Consider the following 16,232-nt stretch of genomic DNA (forward strand, 5'->3'; position numbering starts at 1 on the left):
AAGAATAAGGCTAGGATAATCATAAAGGACTCCAGGATAATGCTGGAAAGAAGGTTCCTGACCAGCAGAGGCTCAGGAAGAACCAGGCCCCTATGATCCCCCCCTGAGGAATTACACTTTACTGGAATTATAAAATAAAATTTGACAAAAAAATATGACTGATGTATCTGTAATAATTGTTGTTGCTTCAACATTGTCAAATATTTTCAACATATTTATATGTTTCTAAGAAGGAACCTAATGTGTTTAAAGCTGCAGGTACTAGACTTTTAAATAAGTGATGCAAGCACGACAGCATTGTTTAAAAGTGTGTTTTACAAAAAAAGCAAAGGAAATCAGATCTATTTTCTTATGACACAACATCTTTCACGACCCGCTGTGAGGTCATATGACCGGTGGAGAAATCCTCCTCCACGTAAAGAGCCCGCCCCCCCCGGCCAGTTGAAATGTGCAGAGAGTTAGGTCTGTCAGTCAGTGAAGGGTTAAACTGGGAGTTTGCAGCAGTCTCTCCTTTCTGTCCACGGCATTTAGCGGAAAACATCTGACTCTTTTCCGAAAGCTGTGTTTGGCTTTTACTCATTTTGGAGCCGGAGCCGGAGCCGCGGAGGCATTACGGGACAAAAGTCAGTGTTTCGACAGCAGGATTGTAACATCTCACTGCGCGCTTTCAAACAGGTAGGTCTCTGTGCTGGTAACATTTTCCATCCATGCATTAATTAAGGAATCCAGCAAAGAACTAGAGGTAGTCATTTTGAAGTAGCTACATAAATGTTTCCATTTGATTTTGCCTTTAAAAGCCACACGTATAACGGGTTGCAGCTTTGTGCGGATTGCTCTGTCTCAAACAGACATCACATCAATTATGCATTAACTCCTACTTTCCTACACATCTCTGCGGGAGGTAAAACTTAATTCCATGTTTTCATTTGGACTCCTTTCATTTCCTGTCCCAACTGCTGGGATAACAAACCATTTCAAATCTCTTTTCTGCAAGTTTCCTTTCCAGGAGAATCTTGTGGCAGCATCCTGTTAACAAACATTTCCTTATTTAAACTTGAGCCATTAGGAAACCATGATGTTCGAAACCTTTTTAATTGCATCTCTTGTCCACATACATATAGGCCAAGCTATATCGTAGTTTAAGTGCAAAACAACTTCAATTTAGTATGAAAGTGTTTGCATGGCCTTTGTGTCCACAGTGGGCCTGTGGTATTTCACCATCTCATTCACTTGCAGACTGAGTCATTCCCTGATTTCCTCCAGATGTGCAGTAGTTTACGTTTCCTGACGGCCAAGGATTGTGACATGTCTGCCCTTACACTGCAGTTATTCTGCTGACAAATATGAATGTTCACTTGTGTAAATTCTGTGGCTAAATGTTATTTGTTTCGGGACAGTGGTGGATTCTATAAAAAGCTTTTTTTTCTTCCCCTTCATCTGGTAACATACTGGCTACCTTTTTTGAGGAAGTTGTTAAAAGTAATCTTTTAACTTAAATCTGCAATGAATCGCTGACATTTCAATTTTTTTTACTAGCCTTTCCTCCAGGTAGGACTCTGACACCACTAGAGGTGCAATCATGTGTCACACTTATGTGTAAACTGAGCATCAACAAGTGTTTAGGCTTATGTCTTGTTTTAAAACACTTACCCACATATCGGCAAGAATCTGTGCGGTTGCAGGAATGTCACCATGACAAACAAAACAGAAAAGGGCTTATTTTCTTTGTCTGTCTCAAATTCAAATATGGTACTGATGGAGGAAATTAAGTTTATTGTTTTACAGCAGGACTTTAGCTCTTATGATAAAACCCTCATTCGAACAGCAATCAAGCTCATTCTTAAAATAATGCACTCAATTGGAAGCCTTTCTTCACCCACTGTATTTTAAATCTGATTTCCCTTACTGAATATCTGTATACTCTCATACTCTGACATTCATAGAGGCAACAGTTGGAACTTGATGACCTCAGCAATCCCATAAGTTATCCTATCCGTATGGCTCTAATTTCCTTTTTGAATCAAATACATTTACCGGCCTGATCGATTTCATCATGAACAGTACTTCTGGACAGGACTGTGGTTTTGAATATTCTCACAATATGAAAACTGATCCCACAGGTGCATTTTTGCTTGTTGTCATATGGGACTCATTTCTCCCTGATTCCACATCATCTATAAGTGTTGGCTTTATAGATTACTTTGAAATGCTGTGGTTAAGTCATCATTCCAAAGGCTATTGCAACTGCAATTTCTGTTTATAGTTGCTTAGCTGGGAATCACGAGATCTTTTGCTCTGTTAGCGCAAGATTAACCACAGGTAATCGCCCAACCTTTGCCCACCATCAACCTTTGGCCCGTCCTACAGTACTCCCATCTTCTTTACTCTCAGTGCAGGCAGTGGAGCGTCCGGTGCCGGTCTTAAGGGTACGTATATGTCCCAGCAGAGCCATGTTTGCCTCGCTTGTATTCTACTTGATGTGCCGAATGCATGTGAATGTTTGCACTCCGCTGGGCTTGTTTGATTTAACAGATTCCGTCCCACATAACAGAGTTGAGGATATATAGGTGAATCTCAGCTGCTGTGGTGTCCGCTGCAGTCCTCTGTGATGTTGTTTTTGCCTCATGTGACATTGCCTTGTGTTTCCGGCACAGTGAGTGCCAAGGTATTCATGATTCTTCAGTGTGTTGGCAGATACATTAACGATGTTATTGTTGATTATCAGTACACATGAATGCGACTAGCATGTTGCTTCTTGTCATAGTTTCACATCATGCTTATTTGATGGCATTTGTATGGGTCTGACAACAACTCGCATCATGTGACTGTATTTCAAAATGCGTCTTTCTTTGTCCTAGTTACGCGTCCTTAAAAAGCTTCCCTAAACAAATGTACCGATGGATGGCAGGAGAACAATATTTGTAGAGAGGTGACTGTTTTCTGGATCTTTTTGATCTTTAGGATAATACGCTCTTTGTACGGGGCTGAACATCTGACACAGCATGAATAAAGCAGGGTTAAAGTGTGTTTTCTGTGATCTCGTCCTATGATGTTTTATAGGTCATGGGTCTGCTTTGCCTCTCTCCTTGAAGGGTGTCTCTATGGTTGTAAATGTTTACTGTGGATTGTTAACATATTTGATTGTTTATGATGTGCCAAACATCTTTTCAGCAGCTACCTACAAACCTTTAGCAGTAAAAAAAAGTATTTTCACTCATCGTTTTATGCCTCCTCAACAGAGTATTTTGTTTTAATTTGACCAGAATAAGTGCATATTGACCTTTTATCTCCTTCTCCTTTTTTTTCTCTCCTCACATGCACTTCTCTTTTTATCCTCAAGACAAATAACAAGAGAAGCATGTGTGGGTGCTAGGACTCTCTGTTTGGTTGACCTTGCTGCCCCTGAATCAGGAGCTGCTGCCTGCTTTACTCCCGACCTTCCTCTCTCCACACCATGTCTGCTGAGGTGGAGACCGCGCCGGTTCCTGCCGATCCGAGCGTCGTCACCCCAACGACCCTCAACACTCCTCCCACCTCCCCATCAACAGCCACATCCAAAGTCCCATTCAAGAAAGATAAGAAGAAAGGTGAGTGATTTAAAAACACACTTTGAGATTATTGTGCTGTGATCAAGACATCCATTTGACTGTTCAATGTTTGAGGTCGTATGTTGTAGAAATCATCCTTTCTTGATGTTTTTCGCAGCTCCAGAAAAGACAGATGATTACCTGCTGGGCAGGTTTCAGGGGGATGGGGTGAGGTACAAGGCTAAGCTGATTGGAGTCGATGATGTCTCAGAAGCCCGAGGAGACAAGATGAGCCAGGACTCCATGATGAAACTTAAGGTACAAAAAGGACTGAGCCCTGCTATTTATAAGATTAATAGAGTATTTAGTGGATGGTGTTTTTAAAGTTGGTGATTTTAAATGTCATCTGCGGTTGGTATCATGAACAGACATTGGTTGTTTATGACAAAAGATAGAACATCTGAATAGTTTGTATTGTTTATTTGATACTAGGGTATGGCAGTAGCTGCTCGGTCCCAAGGCAAACACAAACAGAGGATCTGGGTCAACATTTCCATGTCTGGCATCAAGATCATCGATGAGAAATCGGGAGTAAGTCTCCTTCCTTTACAGTGACATCACATGGTTTATTAGATTGTGTTGCTAATAAAGCATTTGTCCTCATAAGGTGATTGAACATGAGCACATGGTAAACAGGATCTCCTTCATCGCCAGAGATGTCACAGATAACAGGGCGTTTGGATATGTGTGTGGAGCAGAAGGGCAGCATCAGTTTTTTGCCATAAAGACTGCACAACAGGTAACATTTGCAAATAAAAAGACACAAAAACTCAAGCATTGACACTCGCTTTGTGAAGATAAAAAAAACTACCAAGACAGATGTGCAACAATGACAATGTGTTTCTGTCCCCTTACAGGCAGAGCCCCTGGTCATTGACCTGAAAGATCTCTTCCAGGTCATCTTCAACCTGCGGAAGAAAGAGGCAGAGGCCTCACAGAAGGTAACGGAAGCAGTTGACTTTAAAACTGGAAAAATATGTTTCCTTTCAAAAGTTGGACTGTGAGACCTTGTTCTTTCTGAGAGAAAACCATTTGAATGTGGCCATCTGGGAAGGGTATACAGTACACTGTAAAACCTCCTGAATGTCAACACTGCCTCTCTGTGTTCTTTCAATGAATCACATCTTCAGACATTCCATTGAAATGATGTGAAATGACACGTGTCTCACTGAATTACGAAAATAAGTTAATCATTAACAGTCTACCTCTTGTTTACAGGGGGAAAATGGCAGCGCTGTAGTTGAGGTAAGCACTTGGAAGCGCTTGTTTTCCCCAAATGATTTCTCTAACTCCTGCCTTAACCTTTTGCTTTTCTGTCCTTCTTTTAGAATGGAAGTGATGCCTTGCTAGGTGTAGATGGTGGAGTAAAAACTGCTCAAGTAAGTTTGTCCGCTCCTGTTTTTTGTTAAGTGCTTAACATTAAATAACATAGCTCTGATTTATATTAGCTGGATAAATACTGTATGTTTCTGTTTCTTTTTGACATCCAGCCAGTGGAGCAGTTTGACCTTTTTGGAGACATGTCGACCCCTCCAGACATCCGGGCTCCAAATGTAAGTGTGGTGCCATAAAATGTTCCCTTTAGCTGGGCAACATAGTGGAATTATACTTAGGAAATTAAGTGCAGCTGGGCATTTCCACTTTCAGTGTATACTTTTCAGGCACCTTAATGTTGACTGTAGGCCCTTGAAAACTTTTATTACATTTTTTATTTTCTATGGTAAGATTTGTTTTTAAACCAGGTACAGATGCATTCATAGAATAAAGTTTGCTACATGCTGCCTCATGTAGAAAACCTGTTTCTAAAATCTGATTTAGGAAACAAAATATGGTTCCATTCAATAGCCTCAGCACTTTCCAGATCATTCCATGTGTGTAAACTCAATTCTAAAAAGGCTACACTTTTGTTTAATCATCAGTTGTATCAGATTTGACAGTTCATGATGATCTTTTAAGAATTGAGTTTAACTTCTTGTACCAATCTCACTTTTGTTTAATCATTAGTTGTATCAGATTTGACAGTTCATGATCTTTTAAGAATTGAGTTTAACTTCTTGTACCAATCTCATTGTTGTTCATCAAACCTCTAAAGCTGCTACAAGTAGAATCTATTTGTAAGACATGTTTGTGTCACCTGGAGTCTTCTAAGGGTAATACTTCTGGGAAAATTCACAAGCCCAGTTTCAGATCATGGAGTTAGTGCTGACTTCAACCTTGCTGATGACAAAGGCAAGTTAGCAATTAGTCAATTTTTTCAATTGGACTTTGCTTTACTGTGAAATTTTTTCATTTTGAGGTAAATATTCTACAGGTAGCAGCTTTAAATTGTCTTTTCACACCATGTGATTCATTTTTCATTTTGTTAACACATGTGTTTTTCTCCTTCTGCAGAACTGATTCATAATTCTCTTTTTTTCTGCCCCTCTCATGTTAACCAGGAATCTAATGATATGCTCTTGCTGGACTTTTCTGCTGAAGTTGACAGCAATCAGAATTGCATAAAGGGACCGTCCTTTGTAACTTCCTTTGCCCCTGACCATAGGGCATCTCCCCAAACAGAGAATCCCTTTTCATCAAGATTTGGCTACTTTCCAACCCCAGACAGTGACCCTTTCAGAGATGACCCGCTATCACCCCCTTGGTCAGAACCCCATAACTCACAGATCTCCCCCCCCACCAGTAATCACCTAAACGGCACTGCTGGCAACACTTGCACAACAATTGTTAACAGTGGTTTGAATGGAGACCCCAAACACCTCAGTCAGCAGATAAATGGGTTATCCAGTAAAACCATGATCCTCGCTCTCAGTAACGGACAGTGGCCACTAGGGGGCAAAATAACTCAGAGCAACACAATCACCATGATGGATGAATCTGGAACAGTTCTCTCAACTAAAAACCCTTTTTTTGAATCATCATTAAACACTTCCCCTGTCTCTAATGACATAACTCCTCCCCCACAACCCCCATTGGCTCATAGCAAGGATTCAGTTTTCATAAGTCCGCCTCCGCAGAGCTCTAAGGCTGGACGAGGTCGAAGGAGTGCAAAGGTGAAATTCCATAGCTAGATGAATCATGCTAGATTTGCATGTGTGATGCCTTAAATGGGCTGAATGCACAGGTTGCTAACACATCCCTTTCTTGGGTTATGCACTGGTGTCTGACAGGATATGACAGGATGCTTTCGTTTGGATAAGGTTAAGGGTTCCTGGTTGGATCCACTCTGTCTTCGTGCATGCACTGGTGGTCACATGCTTCTCTAACTGTCTTGCATAAATGACACTTTGACTGTGCTGCTGAACAATCCACTTTACCTTTTGTCATTTCTGCTCTAAATCTATTTTCTAACCTTCATGCATCAGCGATAAACGCAGTGGTAAGTGGCAAAGCATGTGTCGTATCAATGTTCAGGTAATGTAGTACTTTCGACTACATAATTGCAGTAAACTTTTGTTTAAACCTAATTTCTACTATACTGTTTATCTTATGAGTTATCATATCTACAACTGTGTCACGAGGTGAAATGAAACTTTTACAATGTATAAAGTATATAATACTATTTTATAACTGTCTTGAATAGTCCGCAGCAGGCGATCTGTTTGGAGCAGAGCTATTTGCTGCTCAAGCTGAAGCACCCCCCTCCTCAGGGGACTATTTCAACAGCACGCCCGCCAACTCCTACCCCTCCTCCATAGCTGCTCTGGGTAATAAACAAGAGGGAAACATTGTGTTTGATTCAGATATACGGTATTTTTTTAGGCTTTACACTTCCTTCCCTTTTAAACTTTGAAATCCCTTTTTCTTTATATCCAGGGAATCTTCAGTTAGGTCCTCCAGCTATCACAAGCGTCCCTGCTGCAGGCATGTGGGGGGCCCCCGCCGCTGCACCGTCCATGTTCCCCATGCCAGGAGCTCCAGGCCAGAGGCCTAACTATCCACAGCCCTCTGCCTTCGGTGGCCTACCCATTCCTCCCACAGCCTGGGGCCAGCAGATGCCCCCTCAGTTCAGCGCTGCACCCTTATCCCCGCCTCACCTCAGCTGGGGCCAGCCTCCACCAGGTGCTCCAGGTTGGGGTCAGCCCGCCATGACCAATCCTTTCCAGCCTGGCCAGTTCCCCGGAATGGGTGACCAGCAGGGTCCGGCACGCCCCCCTCCTAGGCCACCTGTTAAGGAAGCCCCTCCAAAGGTAGAGAACAGTGCCTTCACATCTCTGGACCCTCTTGGAGATAGAGAGAAGAAGAGTGGAAAGGACATGTTCAAGGACTTCCAGATCGCCAAGCCCCCTGCCATCCCAGCGAGGAAAGGAGACCTAGTGTCAAACGCTGCTCCCCCCCCAGGCAGCAACGAAGCCGGGGCATTCGATCAGTACTTTAACAATAAAGTGGGCCTGCCGCAGGATAATGCTGATCATGATGACTTTGATATCAATCAAATGTCCGCCGTTGTAAATGGTAAATCACCTAACATTTTGGAAGTTGACTATGTGTGAGATCTGTCACTAATAGTGTCCTTGTAATGTGTCTGTTGTTAGATGTTTCTAAACCAGCTCCTGTGCCAGCTGCAGCTCCAAGCTTTAACCCCGGCCTGCTAGATGCCGCCTTCTCTTCTGCTCCCATTGCAAATAATTCAGCCCCAGCCCAGGGACCCAAACATGACATGTTTGATCAAGCATTTGGGGCCCCCGATTCGAGTCTCTTTGGAGGGCCGCCTGTAGCCATGGTACAGAGTTTTACACAGACGCATACACACACTTTTCTAGATTCTCAGTAATTAATTTTAATTCCTGTTCTCTATTTGACAGCAGGCTGTTGTGCTGAACTCTGGATCAACAGCAGATTTTGGGGATCCTTTTGGAAATCCCTTTGCTTGACCATAACTTTGTCTATAAGTAAGTTTGCATTTATGTTTGATTATTACAAAATGTATTTAATCTAAAGGGGATAAATATTATCTTCACAGTTTTTTCTTCTCTCTGCCCTTACAGTTAAAATGGAGCTAGTGGAGATCTTCACGTCAAATAAAATATTTGGGACAAGCTGCTACAACGTGCGCAAGACAATCCAAATGATGAGCGTTTCTAACTCTTGTCCCGAGCCCACCCTTCCTTTACACCTCGACCTCTGATGGTGTTGTTTTTACTATCCAATCAGTAGTTCCCCTTATGTGTAAAGACCACTGATTGAAAAATATAAATGTTTTGTCCTGATCTGCTGAAGATAGAAATGTATTGTATGAAAAAAAAGCACGTCCAAAGAGTTTCACTGCTGATGCTGTCTGTATTAAAAATAAATAAAAAATAATTCAATAATGAGTTGTTCATTGACTTTTTCAGACTGAGTTAGTGAAGTAATGTTGGAAACCACTTAAGGTTCAACAGACTTAGATCATAGGCTTTGTCGATCACTGAAGTTCCATATTATTAAACAAAATAAATATGGATATATACAAGCATATGTTAAATAGCCGCCTTATGGGTTGTATACATTGAAACAAGAAAAATTCAGGTTGTAAAAAAACAACCCATTTGGAAATGCTATTTATTAAAGCTATGCAATCTAAATTGTGTTAAAGTACTACAAAAAAAGGGAATGTATTTTTTTTTAAGAACACATTAGGCCTATATCTAGAAAGTATCTTTCTGACATTTTAACTAAATGTAAATTAAGTTAGAATAAAATGGAAAACTATAAGAAAAAAAACACAATCAATGATCTCTCCAGTGGTAGGCTCAAATATGAAATATAAGTTGTGTGTAAAATAACCAACACCAAAAGCTGCTTACATATATATTTATCATAATTAGCAACCTCCTAATTTGAAATGTAGCTACATTTGATCAGGGCCGTGGGAAGTAGGGGTGCTGAGGGTGCTGCAGCACCCCCAGATGGAGGACAGGGAATCTGCACGTCCACAAGATTAAATGGAAATATAATACAAAAAAACGAATTTTCAGCCCTGATGTAACAACATTCATAATTAAGTAAAGATAACACCCTTTTCACCCCGGTTACAGTTTCCATTTGCCCTGTACGATGAAAGTGGGGGATGTTTGCTTATCAGGCGCCCGCAGCTCACACACAGGACAGATATCAGCTGTCTGGACAGGACTGATAGCCAGACAGACTGAGAGGCTCAGTGAGGTAAAGGACTGAGTGTTTAGATAGTTCACTTTAGTCTAAGTTATCTCAGAGGGTCTCAAACGGTTTGTTAACAATTTATGTAAACAAATATTTCCAAGGCAACCTTTATAATTATTGGGATAAATAAAAACAGGTTTGAAATCATTCCAGTGCATACTATAGGACAGTAAACCAGAAATATTGTTTAAATCTGGAGAGATTAAAGAATATGCATAAATAAATAAATGTTAACTGGTAAAATAAGAAATAAATGAACAACAAAAATAAAATAAGTTACATTTACTTGTTATTGGCTATGTTAGGTTATTGGTTATGTCCACATACTTATTTGATTATTAAAATGTAAACCGATCTTTTCGATATGGGTGTTTAGAGTTGTACCCCTTAGATCTAGTCTCTGGCAATTCAGCTCAAAGTGCACCAGATTGAAGCATTTTACTTTATAATGTTGAAAAAAAATCTTCCCCCCTGACCCCCCTAGAGGATGTGATCCCCACAGCACCCCCCATTTGAAACATGTTCCCACGGCTATGCATTTGATTGTTAATTCTTCTGCACTTCTCAAGCAAAAAACACGTGATTTGTTAGGGTTATTTTTGGATTGGTACATTGTTGCTTTTGCTTAAAAAATATTGTAATGACTTATTATATACTGAGCATGATATTACAGATAATGTTTTCAAAGCCTTCAAAGAGTTTCATAACATTGCTGCTCAGAGTCTTTAAGAAAATCCTTGCAAAACAACCTCACTCTCTTGCCTCAGCCAGTCGTTTTGCAGCGAGCTGACTACATTTACCACAACCCCCTTCCCTCACGAAAGTATCACGTCATGAAAAACATGGCGGATTAGTTTGTGCATGGGGTCCGCTACCAGGTAGCTGTCTTCGATAAATGTAAGCCTATTTCTCCCAGCAAATGAGATATTTTTGAACGGGTAAGTTATTTCAAGGTGATTTAATTATTTTGACGTAACTCAATATAAATGTAACTGCCTCAGCTTTAAAATATGAAGAATACGACGGTCCAAGTGAGGAGGACCCGCTTACTAAAAGTGTTGTCAAGCGAGTTTTAGTCCAGCTTCGTGCACTTTTCGCATTGTTTTCGCATGATTGTCTCGTAATACTTCTTGACTGAGTTTAGGTTGTGTTAACGTATTCAAACTGCTGGGGCGTATTTCCTTGTGATTATCTTTACAAACTGTCAACGTCACTAGTCCTGCCGCTGATAGAATAGCTGAGGCTTGCAGAAAGCTGCATGTATTCTCGCTATTGCTCCTGCTAACATAAGGTAACAGTACTTTGTCACACTATGTAGTCATGCTTAAATAAATGCAAGCTAATCCTCATCAAAACAATAGTCCGTAGTCATAATTTCTTAGAATAATACAAATGGCCCCTGGGAAAGAAAGTGTATATTGCATGCATAAGTCAGTATTTCAATGAGGATTTATTTTCTTTTTACATTTTTAATTTTTTTTTTTTAAAACAAGGGACAGTGTACATTAATCAGCATATTACAAACATGTAAAAGTATTCGAATTAGCCAAAAGGCTAGTTTTCATCGATAGTCCCTTTGCCAAATGGTGATAGACATCCTAAAAGCAATAATAAAAATACCACAACATTGTTATACCATTGTACATATTTACAATAGATGACATCACTGAATACAGATAAGAGCAAGTCATGATAATAAATAAATAAATAAATTAAAAATGTACAATACACACTCATACACACACCTACACCCACACATCAGTGCTGACACTGTTGGTTTTCAATGAGCCACTTTTTAATAGTGTGCTTGAATGTGTAGTAGGATGAGGATTCTCTTATTGGTTGTGGTATTGAATTCCATTGATGGGATGCGTGGAATGAAAAGACAGCCTGGCTGAATGCGCTTTTCCTAAATGAGATTTTTTGGTCTATTAGACACGTCTATACAACAGTACATCTTATACAAGGTAACATTATAATTGTGATTCTGTATTACCACAAAGTGTGTTTTATTATGTAGTGTAAATCCCGTGAAAGTTAAATGTAATCTTTCAGAAAAGTTGTTATTAAAACAAACTACTATTACTTCTTACATGCGTTTGAGCTGACCCAGAAATCAGCGCAGGTTCTGGTCCAGGCTCTCGTCATCTCACGCCTAGACTACTGCAACTCCCTCCTGGCTGGTCTACCTGCATGTGCCATCCGACCTCTGCAGCTCATCCAGAATGCAGCGGCTCGTCTGGTCTTCAACCTTCCAAAATTCACCCACACAACGCCGCTCCTCCGCTCCCTTCACTGGCTTCCAGTAACTGCTAGAATCTACTTCAAGACACTGGTACTTGCGTACCATGCTGCGAATGGATCTGGCCCTTCCTACATCCAGGACATGGTTAAACCGTACACCCCAGCACGTGCACTCCGCTCTGCATCGGCCAAACAGCTCGCTGCACCAGCACAGCGAGGGGGACCCAAGTTCCCATCAGCAAAAACACGTGGGTTTGCTATCCTGGCTCCAAAATGGTGGAATGAGCTCCCCATTGACATCAGGACAGCAGAAAGCTTACACATCTTCCGGCGCAGACTGAAAACTCATCTCTTTCGACTCCACTTCGAACGATAGAATTACTAACAAAGCACTTATATACTAATAAAGGACTGGCTTATCTATAGCCAGTTGAGTAGCACTTGAAATGTTTGGCTCTATGAAACCTGATGTCCTTATATGATTCTGTTTTCTTCAAGGTTGTATCTTCCGGGTTGAATGTACTTATTGTAAGTCGCTTTGGATAAAAGCGTCAGCTAAATGCAATGTAATGTAAAATATGGCAGCAGTGGTAAACTGAATAGGTTAAAACATGGAGACATTTTTGCAAAAATTATTGGTATTGATTTAGTGATCTGAATGTGGTCAAATGAGCAGTTATACTTGTGCTGATAAGATATTAGAGGACGTGTCTTATAAGAACTGAGCACATGATAAGGCTAAATGTTTTCCACTCTTTGGAATAGTTGCCGGAATACCAATGCAGCTTTGACTTCCTGTGTGTTTTCAGGTCAAAATGTTCCGTCGGTCAAGATTTAGTATCCGGCCCAATGTTGGTGCTACAGGAAAAACAGCATCAACACCTCAGGAATCCCCTTCAGCCAATCAGGAGACCAGTGAGACCCCTAAGGACGTTGGTGAGAGCTCCACTGCTTCTGCTGTTACAGATAACAAGCCTCCTGTGAACCCATCAGAAACACCTACAGTCCCAGGGTGAGTGATAAGAATGACATTGCTCGCCTAATGTTTTTGTCATCTACAAACAATAACTATTGTTGTTTCTTTATAGGGATGGTATTGACCAACATGTGGAAGGTACCAGCTCCTCAGCAGCCCTCCAGAGAAGGAAGCGGTTTTCCTTCAAGCCTAAAGTGGCCCCAGGCCGCCCCTCCATTGCTGCTCGGAAAACAAGAACCCCTGTCAAGGCAGCCTCTGAAACCCCTATTTCAGACCATTACAAGCCAAATACGTCCAGCCAAACTGGGACTGCATCAGCCCCTCAGAGACTGCAGTCCCCAAGGCGACGGAGACCTTCAGAAGAGAGCAAGCAGCAAATAATTCAACCCAAACCAACCACCATCCTTTCAGAGCCTTCAGTTGTACCTACAACTGAGGACTCTACAGAAAATAAATCGTTGCTGGCGAACACTGGCAAAGAATTTGAAAACATTTCAGCCAGTCAAGGAAATGAAGCTTCTTTCAGTCTCCCGGATAAAGTGCCTCTCTCTCTACCAGACAAAGAAGCTATTGCAATATCAGAGAAAGCCAGGACTCTAATGTCATCTAAGAGTAGGCTGTCACTGTCAACACCAGCGTTCTCCCTGAGTCGCCTCCTGAATGACCCTTCAGACTTACAGAGGCTTGCAAAGGCCCAAAAACTCAGAGACCTGCTCAGAGAGGAGATGCACAAAGAAAAGGTAAACTCAGATTATTCAGTAAGTATCGTTCTCCTCATTTTCTTCACTTTCTTAGTGTTGGTTACATACTTATTACTATTGTACAGTTCGACTTGTAAGTTGATTTGGTTTATTATCTGATGTTGCAGAAAACCAAGAGATCTAAGAAAAGGGAAAAGGAATTTGATTTAGATCCTGCCAAAATGACCATGAGGGACCTCATCCGTTATCTACCACAGTCTAACCCCATGACGTAAGTGTCTTCTCTGCTTTACTCAACCTTGTGTAACATGTCATCCATGCATCCTCTCTATTGATGATCCTTTATCTTTCTTCACATGAAGGCTGTTTTCTGCTTCCTTGTCCTGTGTGACCATCATTTTGCAATTTTTCCAGATCTAGTTTGGAAGAGTCCGTTGTAGAGAATGAGACTGTGGTCCCACCTTCTCCAGGAGGACAAAAGTAAGTTAAACCCATCATCTTTATCAAATGTATTTCCTTTTTTTCTAATGATGTTGGACATGTGATCATACACATACACCTACATACAGTGTTACCTTCATTCTTAACATCCTTATTTTGATCAACACAATTACAAAAAGATATGCTTCTTCTGTCCTGTTTTCTTGAAAATCATTTAAATACATCATGGTCTTTACAAAAGTGGAAATTGAGAATATATTTTAAACTCAAATGAGTTTAATTAGTGTAAGAGCCATTAAATGCGAAAGTGTGTTTTTGTTTTATTAGAAACCCAATGATACATGCACATTGTATAATTCTGATATGTTCTATATCAAACTAAAACACTTGATGTGTGGACATTTTTAGACCGTAGTTTGCATTCCATACATTTCCCCTGGTTCTGATGTTTGCGATGTATCCCTGCAGTGTCCCAGAGAAAGTGCAGGAACCCGAGTTCGTCCCAAAACTGCCAAGCCAGTGTGAGGAGGAAGCAGAGGCAGAGGCAGAAGCAGAGGCAGAGGCAGTGGCGGATGAGGAGGAGGAAGAGGAGGAGGAGGAGGAGGATGATGATGCTGTGATGGTTCCTCAGGTCAAAGTTGCAGAGGACGGCACACTGATCATTGATGAAGAGAGGTTGGTAGACTTCTACAGGACATATCATTATCTATCTACTGCATTCTCTCAGTTATTGTAGACTCAACAGTTTCATTACTTTGAGAGGAACTGTCCAACATTGTGAACAAATGCATCCATATAGAGATAATGCAGATGCAGGAATCTATTGTGGTCTTAATCATAACCTCTCAACTTGTGTCTCAGCTTGACCGTGGAAGTCCAGCGAGCCAAAGGGCCAAATCCAGCAAATGAGCGAGACCCCATCTTTGAGCGTGGCTCCACTACAACTTACTCAAGCTTCAGGAAAGGGACCTACTGCAAACCCTGGTCCAGCGAAGGTAGGAAGATATGGATCATAGAAAAAGAAACAAGAATGGTAATTCTTTTTTTAAAGCACACATTTATTCAATGCCTTGATGTCATGATTGTTTGCTGTTTTCCAACAGAGACAGACATGTTCTTTCTGGCAATTAGTATGGTGGGAACAGACTTTTCCATGATTTGCCAACTGTTTCCTCTGAGAGCACGATCAGAGATAAAGGTTAGTGATAATAACAGCTATTCTAAAACATCATGTATAGAAGCAAAGCACTGCTCATTACTCTTTTATAAAATGTTGTTTGTGTTAATTGCATTGATTTTAAACTTTCAGAACAAATTTAAAAAAGAAGAGCGAGAGAATTCCTGGAGGATTGACAAAGCTTTCAGTAAGTATTCAGTAAGACAATACTAATATCATATTGAATTACTATCGTTCTCAATGTGCAATACCTGCATTTATTTCAATGTCATATTTACTGCCACACTTTTGCAGGAGAAAGGCGCAAACTGGACATTGAGTATTTTTCTAAACTGTTAGAAAAGATACTGGAAGTTCACAAAAACAGGAAGAAACTGAAGGCAATGGCTGAGAAGAAACCTCCAAAGGAGAGCAAGAAAAGAGAAAAGGGTCATTATACTTGTTTTCTTTTTCCAATAGGGGTTTGGTGTTATATCCTCATAACCTTTTTTGTTTTTTTTACAAGACATCATCTGGGCTTCATTTTTCACTTTTGGTCCTTTGTGTGTCTCAATGTAACAATCGTCTGTTTCCTCTACAGGCCGAAAGAAAGCTGGGAAGAAGCTGAGTGTTGTGGGGGGGGAAAATGAGGAAGAGCAGAAGGAAAATCCTGATTTGGAGAAAGAGGGAGAGAAGGAGAATGAGGACCTCTGTAATGAGGCGGGAACCACTGCTGTTGAGTCTAAGAAAAAACGCAAAATAAAGAATACCTCAACTGAGGAACCAAAGGACAAGAAAAACAAAACGGATAAAAAGAGCAATGAACAAGGTACATGTCATTATTTTATAAAAATGGTATTGATGAAACTTGTGGATATATATTGTTCAGGGTTCTTACGGTCATTAAAAACCTGGAAAAGTCATGGAAATTCAAAATGCTAATTCCAGGCCCTGGAAAAGTTATGGAAAACAATATTTTTCCCAAAGTT

General features: G+C 40.7%; 2 protein-coding genes across 12 annotated transcripts in view; both read left to right on the forward strand.

Annotated features, from left to right (window-relative positions):
* The first annotated feature begins 455 nt into the window (after positions 1 to 455).
* On the forward strand, positions 456 to 8,896 carry LOC104966610 (DAB adaptor protein 2). 6 transcript variants are annotated; one of them, XM_010795797.1, is made up of 15 exons: positions 458 to 675; positions 3,341 to 3,587; positions 3,706 to 3,845; positions 4,020 to 4,118; positions 4,195 to 4,326; positions 4,445 to 4,528; positions 4,806 to 4,832; positions 4,916 to 4,966; positions 5,078 to 5,140; positions 6,026 to 6,637; positions 7,168 to 7,291; positions 7,401 to 8,039; positions 8,120 to 8,307; positions 8,390 to 8,476; positions 8,573 to 8,896. In XM_010795797.1, exons 2-14 carry the CDS (start codon positions 3,455 to 3,457, stop codon positions 8,456 to 8,458), a joined length of 2,361 nt encoding a protein of 786 aa, XP_010794099.1. In that variant the 5' UTR covers positions 458 to 675; positions 3,341 to 3,454; the 3' UTR covers positions 8,459 to 8,476; positions 8,573 to 8,896. The 6 variants fall into 6 exon arrangements, 5 of the variants coding, with proteins under 5 accessions (XP_010794103.1, XP_010794099.1, XP_010794101.1 ...); XM_010795799.1 differs by having other exon boundaries at positions 8,393 to 8,476; XM_010795798.1 differs by lacking the exon at positions 458 to 675 and adding an exon at positions 2,403 to 2,426.
* Positions 8,897 to 10,567: 1,671 nt separating this feature from the next.
* The window catches only part of zgc:162472 (transcription factor TFIIIB component B'' homolog), a 14,907-nt gene continuing 9,242 nt past the window's right edge, over positions 10,568 to 16,232 (forward strand). For 3 of the 6 annotated variants that reach the window (XM_010795802.1, XM_010795805.1, XM_010795808.1), the window contains exons 1-11: positions 10,568 to 10,663; positions 12,779 to 12,981; positions 13,058 to 13,703; positions 13,814 to 13,917; positions 14,061 to 14,126; positions 14,556 to 14,762; positions 14,949 to 15,082; positions 15,191 to 15,285; positions 15,397 to 15,451; positions 15,559 to 15,693; positions 15,845 to 16,072. In XM_010795802.1, coding sequence (XP_010794104.1) covers positions 12,785 to 12,981; positions 13,058 to 13,703; positions 13,814 to 13,917; positions 14,061 to 14,126; positions 14,556 to 14,762; positions 14,949 to 15,082; positions 15,191 to 15,285; positions 15,397 to 15,451; positions 15,559 to 15,693; positions 15,845 to 16,072 — 1,867 coding nt within the window. In that variant the 5' untranslated portion in view covers positions 10,568 to 10,663; positions 12,779 to 12,784. Of the gene's footprint in view, positions 10,664 to 12,474; positions 12,498 to 12,778; positions 12,982 to 13,057; positions 13,704 to 13,813; positions 13,918 to 14,060; positions 14,127 to 14,555; positions 14,763 to 14,948; positions 15,083 to 15,190; positions 15,286 to 15,396; positions 15,452 to 15,558; positions 15,694 to 15,844; positions 16,073 to 16,232 lie in introns of those variants that run through there. The other 3 variants (XM_010795806.1, XM_010795803.1, XM_010795804.1) reach the window with 3 other exon arrangements.

This window comes from Notothenia coriiceps, unplaced genomic scaffold (assembly GCF_000735185.1).
Source record: "Notothenia coriiceps isolate Sejong01 unplaced genomic scaffold, NC01 NC01_scaffold00037250, whole genome shotgun sequence".
Classification (NCBI taxonomy): domain Eukaryota; kingdom Metazoa; phylum Chordata; class Actinopteri; order Perciformes; family Nototheniidae; genus Notothenia; species Notothenia coriiceps.

What these genes read in the sequence shown, in the direction of transcription:
- LOC104966610 (XM_010795797.1), top strand. Translation starts at nt 3,455, where the DNA reads ATGTCTGCTGAGGTGGAGACCGCGCCGGTTCCTGCCGATCCGAGCGTC. An exon ending in ATGGCAGCGCTGTAGTTGAG is followed by an intron (nt 4,833 to 4,915) that starts GTAAGCACTTGG and finishes TCCTTCTTTTAG; the next exon opens with AATGGAAGTGATGCCTTGCT. An exon ending in GAGGTCGAAGGAGTGCAAAG is followed by an intron (nt 6,638 to 7,167) that starts GTGAAATTCCAT and finishes TGTCTTGAATAG; the next exon opens with TCCGCAGCAGGCGATCTGTT.